This window comes from Chelmon rostratus, chromosome 1 (genome assembly GCF_017976325.1).
Source record: "Chelmon rostratus isolate fCheRos1 chromosome 1, fCheRos1.pri, whole genome shotgun sequence".
Lineage (NCBI taxonomy): Eukaryota > Metazoa > Chordata > Actinopteri > Chaetodontiformes > Chaetodontidae > Chelmon > Chelmon rostratus.
Genome location: NC_055658.1, coordinates 31156126 through 31165368, shown reverse-complemented (window position 1 = coordinate 31165368; position 9243 = coordinate 31156126). Strand labels below are relative to the sequence as shown.

The following is a 9243-nucleotide window of genomic DNA, read 5'->3' as shown; positions in this document are numbered from 1 at the left end:
GGCTCGTGCTCGGAGGGTTCGCGGGAAACGTCTCAAAACAAATCGGTTCTGGTGGACGCGCGAGCAACTTCTGAAAGAGTTTGAACTGATCAATCAGCGAAACTCATCGATCAGATCAATAGTAGCGTCCCCTGTTGTAACTGACGGTCACAGCTCGCAACAACTGAACATTAGTCTGAGAGCGAGCGAGCTGGTAACAGCGGCTAGCTGCTGCGTTAGCTCGGGCTAACGCGACACTGTCAGCGGCTGCTAATCAGCTAGCACCGAGTAGCTCTCTAGCGGTACAGAGAGACCGCCGTTAGCCGAGACTGACGTGCGGCCGGCGGCGAACACACGGCGTGGAACACACCTCGGACGGGGTTTGAGGACTCGGTGAACAAGTGAGATGGCAGAGAGGCCAGAAGACCTGAACCTTCCCAACGCGGTCATCACCCGCATCATCAAGGAGGCGGTGAGTGTGGAGAGACGCCCCGAGCCGGTACTGAAGTAGAAGTACCAGCACAGCAGGGTACAAATACTAACTACAAGTGAAGAGCATCATTCATCATCTAACTAAAACTAAAAATAGGAAGGTGGAGCTGCTGCAGGTGGAGCTGCTTTCAACTGCTTCATATACAGTTAGCTAGATTAGCCCAGTGGGTCCCAACGTAGGGTTCAGGCCCCTCCAGAGGGTCAGCAGATGAATGAGAGGGGTCGTGAGATGATTAACGGGAAAGAAGAAAAAGCAGATATATGTTGTAGTTTTTGGACATTTTTCTTCTCCTTGTGGTTTTATGTAAAATAGTTAAATCTTTTATCTCTTTTAGCTTTGAACAATTATTTAAATGAGACAGTCTGAGTAGTTGGCACAATTAATAATGTATAGAAAATGTGTCTTTGGTGTAAGGTTCTCAAAAATATTGATACTGTGGTCCTTTTTTGATACTGCATTTTTAAAACAATATAATCTCGTTAGTTATACCTTTGGCAGTATTGGAAGCACTGAAGCAATTAAAAAGAAGATCCACATTGAATTAATGAACACATAACGAATGGGCCTACATGATAGGGAAAACATTTCAGAATAGTCAAAATAATATTAATTACTATTACCATTATTTCAAACGTGTTGGTATGTTAAGTGATTTTTTTTCTGTACCAGCTCTCTGTGCAGGTTGTTATCGACTGTTCTTTCCTATTATTATTATTGTATCCAAGTTAAAATTCAACATTACTTTGGTGTAAATGATGATAAACTCTGACATCTGAAACAATGCGGCAGGCCCCGGCTGTCAAACCGTTAAACTCGTAGTTTAATCCTTTAACAAACCAATGTTCTAAGATTATCATGTCTTTTTTTTTTTTTTTTTTTGTAAAATTGTAATCTGGAATATAAGTATAGAGTACAGTATTTCCCTCTGAGAGGTAGTAGAGTGGAAGTAGAATGAAATGGAAATACTTAAGTAGAGTAAAAGTACCACAAGATTACCTGCGAGTACTTGTGTGAAGTTACTTCCATCATCACTAAACACATGCTAACCCCTCCTTTTTTTAATCTCTAGAACTCAGATATCCCCCACAAATTTCCCTTGAAAAGACTGAAATGAAAAAGATAATAATAATCACACTGTTTCTGAGAAAACTGAATGGTTTCAGGAAGTCAGGGATCACTTCATCTGCCTTTTCAGTTTTTCATCAGCGTCTTCATTAACTTCCTCATATAATATACGTTTTGCCCAGTCATCATATTGTAGTTCATATTTCAAAACCATTGATTCATATTCTCAAGTATGATATTCTCTGATTTGCAGTCCATATACTTGGATTCAGTATTTCTGTGTTTCATTGTTTCGACAGCCTGACTAATAGACAGACAGATATGAGAGAGTACTTTATTGATCTTCTAAAGGCAGCTGCAGTGTTGCAGCAGCTGCCTTCATACAGCCGCACTGTGTTTCTCCTCTTTCTCTCAAACAGACATTTGGCGTCTTTGTCAGAAAACAGCTGTCAGTGTAAATCTTTATCTCAAACTTAACTCATTCTTAGCTAAAAGGAGAATTAAGTGAGTTCCAGGCAAACCAAACTTCAGTCTTTCTATCAAAGAAATAAATAAAACCTAAAGAGACTTAATAAATGGCTCTTGTTCTTAAAAACGACTGTACTCATTTATTTGTTGATGTTCTCCTTTGTGTTTTCATGTTGTTTTCCCTGAGTATCTAAATCTCTTTTCTCAGCCTGCCTGTGTTTTGTGATAAAGTGCTTCTATACTGCAGCTTTGAGATAAACTCCTCCGCACCGTTTGTTTTCTCAACAGCTTCCAGATGGGGTGAACGTGTCGAAAGAAGCACGGAGAGCCATATCCCAAGCTGCCAGCGTGTTTGTGTTGTACGCAACGTCGTGGTAAGAGTAAAAACCCAGCCAGAAAAATCTCACAGTCGAGTCCTGATTCATAAAATTCTGTTTGGTTCAAGCTGCGTCACGACTGAACACATTTCAAACGCAGAAGAAACTCTGTGAATGAAGGGATGGCTTTTTTCTCTCTGTCCTGTCACAGTGCAAACAACTTTGCCATGAAAGCCAAGCGGAAAACTCTGAACGCAGGAGACGTTCTGGCTGCGATGGAGGAGATGGAGTTTGAACGGTTCCTGGAGCCTCTGAGAGAAGCTTTGGAGGGTCAGTGAATCTCCTCACGTTATTCCTCCTCGATCTATGTGCCGACATTTGCGCTGTAAACCACAACTCGCTCAGTTTGACCTTCAGGTCAGTTATGTGACGTTGACGGTGGCTGTTTGTTCCTCCACAGTGTACAAGAAGGGCCAGAAAGGAAAGAAGGAGGTGTCGGAGCAGAAGCGCAAAGATAAAGAGAAGAAGACCGACTCTGAGAATGATAAGAGCAGGGAGGAGGAAGAGGAGGAGGAGGAGGAGCGCATGGAGGAGGAGCCAGAAGCTGAGAACGAAGCAGAGGAGGAGGAGGTGGAGAACTGATTAAGCTCTGATGACTGATGAATGAAATGCACTCCCATCGCCTCGTCTGAGGTCATTGCCGGCTGGACGCGATGCGTTTCGGTGACGCTCGGTCATCACACCACCATGAATCAGGTCATCCAGGTTTACAGAGCAGCAGCGCCGGTGAGGTGCAGCTGCTGCTTTCCAACCCGCCAACGAACGAGTGCAGCTCCATCATGCACCTCCCTTCTTTTTTCTTGTTTTTTTTTTAAAATAATTTTTGATACAAACACTGTTCTGTTTTTTCTCCAACATTTCTTGACAGTAAATAATATTCAGTAGTTAGTGTTCATTGACAGGAAGTGAAATACAGAGACACTGATTCTGACTGATCTGTCCTCATTGAGCATACATGCAGTAGTTTACCACTGGAGGGAGTGAGAACACAGGCAGCAATCTGACCAGAGACCAGTTATTAAAAAGGCTTTGAAACGTTTGAAAAGAAGCACACTTACAGTCCCTGTGACGTTTATAAAAACCCTTTTTTTTATTTAACACCAGAATTTTCAAATGTTAAGCGTCGTCTAAACACAAGAAGAGCTTGAATGGAGTCTGAGATCAGAAACGTTCAGATTTAAAGCAGGAAGCTCTTGAAGGAAACTTGATGCTACGAAATCACACGATAGTTAAGATTTGAGGATCATGGTTGAGTTTGTGGATTGTTCTGAAACCTCTGTGCTTCTTCCTGTGACACACATAATATTTGACAAAATACTAGAAACAAATACCAGACGTGTAACGACTGGATGTGAGAAACACTGTGTTGGACGCGTCATCCTCTCAGATCAGATTTCACACCTAAAAAGACTCTGATGGCTGTAACGAACTGTTGGACCACATGACTTCATACCCAGTAAAACAAAGCTGCCAGAGCTCGTAGGCCTTTTTGTTCCTTATCTGCTGAGTTTTTGAACCATTTATACTTTTGTAGAATTGTATATTACTGGCTGAGATTTTCAATAAATATTTTGTATAAAAAGAAGAACTTTGTTGGATCTTGACTGATGTAAAGACTCGTCACACCACTGAGGTTGACTCCGGCTGATCAGGGCTCCACCCTTCAAACACGACAGCTCAGGTTTACTGCTGCTGCACACTCAGTGATTTAAAACAGGTGAACCACATTAATCATTTTCAAACTCTGAAAACAAACCTGCTAAAATCTCTCTTAAAGCAGATAAATCCATAGAAAGTAAACTGGTTGATACATTTCCAGCAGATTTCAGTGTTCATTAACTAATCTGACTCGTTTGAAGTTGTAATCTGGTACTTCCTGGAATATTTCAAACTGACCTGTTCTTGAAAAGTGACCATTGTTCTCTAATGAGAGCAGTCAGTGTAAAGCTCACTGACAAACACATGGCATTTCCTGTGACCACTTCATAATAAGAGTCAGCTCATGTTGAGCCATTCACATGCTTTTAACATGACGCTGCAGCAATGGGAAATTAGTCTGTTTGCATCAGCAGCAAATTTATACTTTTTTCTGGGAACGTCACAGATACTCAGTTCAGAATACTGCAACTACAGAAATATTGCAATACTTTCGTTCGTGGGTCACAGGCTCAGTCACCACTGTGTTACCTCATCCAGAGAGAAACACTTAACATTTATTTCAATGACAATCTTCAAGATTTTTACTTTAAATTATGAAACGCATAAAAAATGCATATAATTAATACTTCTGATACACTTTATAGATTCTGGTGCTTCAATTACCAATAATCTGTCCTGGATAATATCCCAAACTAACCCTGGATTCACTCCTTTCATATACTGGTTCTACTTTTTTAGACAATTTTATGATGTATATAGTATTTCCTTTCTGATGGTTTCCTGGAAAATGTGCGTTGTTAAGAAATCATGATTGATCAGCAGTTTTTCTATTACTGCTCAATCCAGCAAACCCTGAGGAAAACCAGCTTCACAGCACCCTGTATTTCAGCTGAAGTTGTTTCTGGGTATTAGTTGGCGTCCTCATCATTTTTCCAGGTAGCTGTGGCTGAAATCTTTGTGGTCACCTGACCGAGTCAATCATTCATCAATAGAGCCCCAACTTTTCCACTTCTGCATCAGCTTGGATGCCACTGATTTTCAAATCTCCAGACGTCTTTTTGTCCCTTTCCTGATTGTAAAGTTCAGTTAGCTTTTTCCTTTGTGTATATCATCAGGTCAAACATCCAGGGGTTTGTAAACTTCATCTGAGCCATTTAGCTCATTTCATCTGACCACTATGCCTGAATCAACAGTTCTACATTATGAGACATTTTCCAAAAATGGCCAATTTAGGACAATGTCTGGATGTCTGGACTTGGACAATACTCTATTACATAAAGCATGTTGCATTCAGATATGGTACTTCTGCAAAAACACAGAAGAAAAATGTTCGGTATTTTACTTTTGACCCCATATTGTTCAAATATTCCAGTTTTAATTAACGACTTTGTTAACTGAACATTCTCATGATACAGTCCTGATCTTTGTATTAAATGTTTACTGAGTGTAAAACAAAAAGGACATTTAGAAAAACAAGGTACTCGTTTTTTGTGAACATTTTATTTCCGTCCTCAGTTTACTCAGATGGACACTCGATTTTGCCGCTGTTGATGTCATCGATGACGTCGTGGGGAGGACGTCCGTCGACGGTGCAGCCAACAGACTGAGCGGTTCCCAGGATCTCTTTGATGGTTCCTGAAGGGGAAAATAAAGAACATATGCTGATTTAGTTACAGTCCAAAAGAAACACTTAAAGTCTAAAATTAGACAGTTTCATGAGTCGTGTTTAAGATCATTTCTATTTGAGACGGTTTAACGTCTGATTAAAAAATGACCATGTGGCTAAAATCCCGTTGCAACTTTATGTGGGATCACATCTGATCACTGAAGACATGTTCCAGACTTTACGGCACAGAGTTGTCCATTAGTTTGGAGCAGCCCTGTTTCCTAAAGCCGGGTCAATCTGAGCCTCCACTGGATTATACTCAGTCACTGTGACAGACAGGCATAGTGGCGGGAGGCTGAGCGGTGAGTGAACAATATTAATGGACAAGACGGCAGCGATGAAGACCATCTGTCCATTGAGAGAAGAGCTACGAGAAGGCCAACACACTGATGTTAGACTCTTACCAGAGAGCTCCCTGGCGATGGAGCGAGGCCTCATAATGCGAGCGACGTTCACAATCTCATCGAAGGACACACTCCCGCTGTGCTTGACTGAAGATTGAAGAAGGTGAAAAACAGTCAGCACACAACTTCAACTTCCTTTCTGAAAAAGTGATTGTTTCCACACGACGCCACAGTCACTTACTGTTCTTGACCTTCTTCCTGTCACGAGGAGGCTCCTTCAGAGCCTTGATGATCAGAGCGGACGCAGAGGGAACGACCTCGACCTGAAAAACAAAGTCACGTCATCCTCCCGCCTCCACAGAGTATTTCTCCTCACAGCCAACTAAAGTTCAGAGGGCTTCGTGGTGCAGGTGACTGGGTTTGGACAGAAACGTACCACTGCCTGTCTGTTCTGGATGGTCAGCTTCACGGTGATCCTCAGGCCCTTCCAGTCACCGGTGGCCTTGGCGATGTCGTCACCAACTTTCTTGGGAGACTGTTGAGAAAACAAAGTGATCAGTTGAGATCAGCAGTTAGATGGAAACAGACTTGACTGACTTCAGAGCGAAGCTGCGACTCACAGATCCCATATGTTATCATTTACGATCTTTGTTTATACCATAATCATTGTTTAGAGAGTTAAACCTGCAGGTGAACAGCACACAGGAGCCTCAGTTTGTGTTCCGGGCTTTTCGGCACAGAGTTGTCCATGAGTTTGGGGCAGCCCTGTTTCCTAAAGCCGGGTCAATCTGAGCCTCCACTGGATTATACTCGGTCACTGTGACAGACAGGCATAGTGGCGGGAGGCTGGTTCGGCTTGTGCTGAGACATTTTCATACTCACCAAACCCAGAGGTCCGATTTTGGGGGCCAGGGCTGAGGTGGCTCCAACTTCTCCTCCTGTGCACCTCATGTACACTGCAAGACAAAGACAAGACGGAGCACGGCCTGATTAAAAGGCTTCATTTGACGCAGACACAAACACCCACAGACAGCTGATCATAAACAGGCTTGATGATGATGAGCTTCATACAGAGAACTGCAGTGATGTTTCCTCAGTTTTTGAAACTATCACACCTGGATTACCAGGAAAGGTTTCAGGAATGTGATCAACATTAGACTGCAGCCAAAGTCTCAGAGGACAAACATCAGCACTGTAACACCACCATGGCTACATAATGTGAGTAAATCATGAATAATCAAATATAAACTGTAAAATACTAAGATTTATACTGAATTACAAGTTTGTTTAGACCACAAAAAAAACTAACCAAAACCCCACAACCCCCTGCAGTTAGCTGCTTTAAAATCATCGGCCATGTATGTTTTTAGTTCATGGGGGCCAAAGTGTTATCTGGTGACACAGGTTTCCAGGTGTAACGCAGATGAACAATGTGACACTTCTCATCTGCTTAGTCAAATGTTTTGACAATAAAACAGCCAATAACCTCAACATTTACAGTGTACAGTGGTTCTGAATCTGCTCCTAGATCCTCCAAACACAGAACATTTACCATCATCCAGAGCACACCTGATCAACTACACCTGACCAACTCAGCCAAGAGCTGAACATGTGCAACAGGACCACAATACTATATTCAGATATGTGATATATGCAAAAATAGAACGCAATTATTGTTAATAAAAGCATCTACATGTAACTCTTAATCATGTTACAAGTATTAAAACAAACATTTCTGCACAGCCCTTCACTTGTTTGATAAACTACAGTATTTGGGGTCTCATGAAAAGTATTATAGTAAACACGGTTTTTAAATCTTATCAGATCTGGTGAACCTTTACACAAACACATCTGAGATTAACAGATGAGGACAGTGCTGAGATTTAAATTAGTCTACATTTCCAGTCCTTCAATGTGAATCCTCTTAATGATGCATTTTACATTCTATTCAAGCCGTTTTGATAACTGCAATTTTGCCAGTTCTCGTGTGTTGCTCCACAGCATCCACCTCATGTTTCAGTGTGCAGTCCAATGTGACACAACTGGAACTAATGACCACTTTAAATGCCAATCTTTTATTTAAGGGACAGTCAATGAATCAGGAAAATATAAAACAACTATTTTCCAGTGCTGAAAGTGACCAACTCATGTTTGTAATTGTTCCTGGTATGTAAATGATCAGAATTAATTATAATCAATACACCGAAGACTGATAAACAGGACAGGATCACAGAAGTCACGATACAATATTAACTGACATCCAACTTATCACATCATTTAAAACGCTTCTAATTACTAAATTAATTTATCAAACCGATCGAATTAGGCCATTTAGCAATAATTACTTGAACGATCATCAACAAGGGTTACTGACAAATTACAAACGTAATCAATGAGGTCAAGAATATCAATCTAAACTTCTACATTACATTTCTAAAGTAGATTAATTTTGATAAACGCTAAATCGGATATCTTCAACACGTAGCTACTGTGCTGCATTAGCTAACGCTAGCCGATGCTGTTAGCAGTTAGCTAATAAGCTACCCTCATCCCACGTGGATTCGCACGTACTTACCATCCGACATCAATTTTCTCATTCAACCCACCACAAACCCTTCAAATTTCACCTCATGGAAACATTTACGCATGCAGAAATTTAGATTAACGTCTTTTTTTGCTTTCTTAGTCGCATTTTGTGTCCCATCTTTACCGTTTTCTCACAGGCCGGCAGACACGGAGGAAGCCTGCACAGAGCGACTCCATCTTGGCTGTGAACAAACTTCTTTTATTACCCACTTGACAGTGAAAACATACCAACTTTAATCTCGTTGGGGTCGAATTTGGGAGGCATGTTGCTGCTGTGGTGGTTGAGCTCAGTTCAGCTTGGTTGGTGAGGGTGTCGGATGAACCCGGACTCGGGACGACCGATTACTGTTGCACCTTCACCGCTAAAGGGAGAAAGAAAGGCCGAGTCGTGGTCGCGGAGGGATTTATAGTAACGACAAATATCGCGAGATGTTATGAATCTGTTCTCGTGACGTAAGGCAAACGTCCCGACTTTCTCAATCGTTTTTTTTTTTTTTTTTTTTATCTCTTGTAGATTGTTTGGATAGAAGCATGTTCTATATTTCTACATATATATTATATATATTTTTTTATTTTGTTAATTCAAGCTGAAATGAGCTCTTTCAT

The 9243-nt window shown here is 41.3% G+C and overlaps 2 protein-coding genes and 2 non-coding genes across 4 annotated transcripts; 1 reads left to right on the top strand and 3 right to left on the bottom strand.

Annotated features, from left to right (window-relative positions):
- On the top strand, positions 1–3959 carry pole3 (polymerase (DNA directed), epsilon 3 (p17 subunit)). Its single transcript, XM_041940818.1, has 4 exons — positions 1–451; positions 2294–2379; positions 2534–2652; positions 2783–3959. Exons 1-4 carry the CDS (start codon positions 386–388, stop codon positions 2962–2964), a joined length of 453 nt encoding a protein of 150 aa, XP_041796752.1. The 5' UTR covers positions 1–385; the 3' UTR covers positions 2965–3959.
- A 1563-nt stretch (positions 3960–5522) lies between these two features.
- Positions 5523–9011, bottom strand: rpl12 (ribosomal protein L12). The gene is made up of 6 exons (XM_041936115.1): positions 8866–9011; positions 6934–7007; positions 6488–6586; positions 6293–6374; positions 6112–6198; positions 5523–5676 (listed from the first exon to the last, which is right to left on the bottom strand). The coding sequence occupies exons 1-6, from the start codon at positions 8900–8902 to the stop codon at positions 5558–5560; spliced, it is 498 nt and encodes a 165-aa protein (XP_041792049.1). The 5' UTR covers positions 8903–9011; the 3' UTR covers positions 5523–5557.
- LOC121611391 lies at positions 5872–5999 on the bottom strand. Its single transcript, XR_006007097.1, has one exon. It is a non-coding gene; the product is annotated as a small nucleolar RNA SNORA65 (small nucleolar RNA).
- Positions 6767–6894, bottom strand: LOC121611384. Its single transcript, XR_006007096.1, has one exon. It is a non-coding gene; the product is annotated as a small nucleolar RNA SNORA65 (small nucleolar RNA).
- Positions 9012–9243: the final 232 nt, after the last annotated feature.

Bases quoted from the DNA above. Each gene is read 5' to 3' on its own strand.
- rpl12 (XM_041936115.1), bottom strand. From the start codon at position 8,902: ATGCCTCCCAAATTCGACCCCAACGAGATTAAAGTTG. The intron at 7,008-8,865 runs GTATGTTTTCAC...TTTGTCTTGCAG, and splicing joins CCCCAACGAGATTAAAGTTG to TGTACATGAGGTGCACAGGA. The intron at 6,199-6,292 runs GTAAGTGACTGT...TTCAATCTTCAG, and splicing joins CAGGAAGAAGGTCAAGAACA to TCAAGCACAGCGGGAGTGTG.
- pole3 (XM_041940818.1), top strand. From the start codon at position 386: ATGGCAGAGAGGCCAGAAGACCTGAACCTTCCCAACGCGGTCATCACC. The intron at 452-2,293 runs GTGAGTGTGGAG...TTTTCTCAACAG, and splicing joins CCCGCATCATCAAGGAGGCG to CTTCCAGATGGGGTGAACGT. The intron at 2,653-2,782 runs GTCAGTGAATCT...GTTCCTCCACAG, and splicing joins TCTGAGAGAAGCTTTGGAGG to TGTACAAGAAGGGCCAGAAA.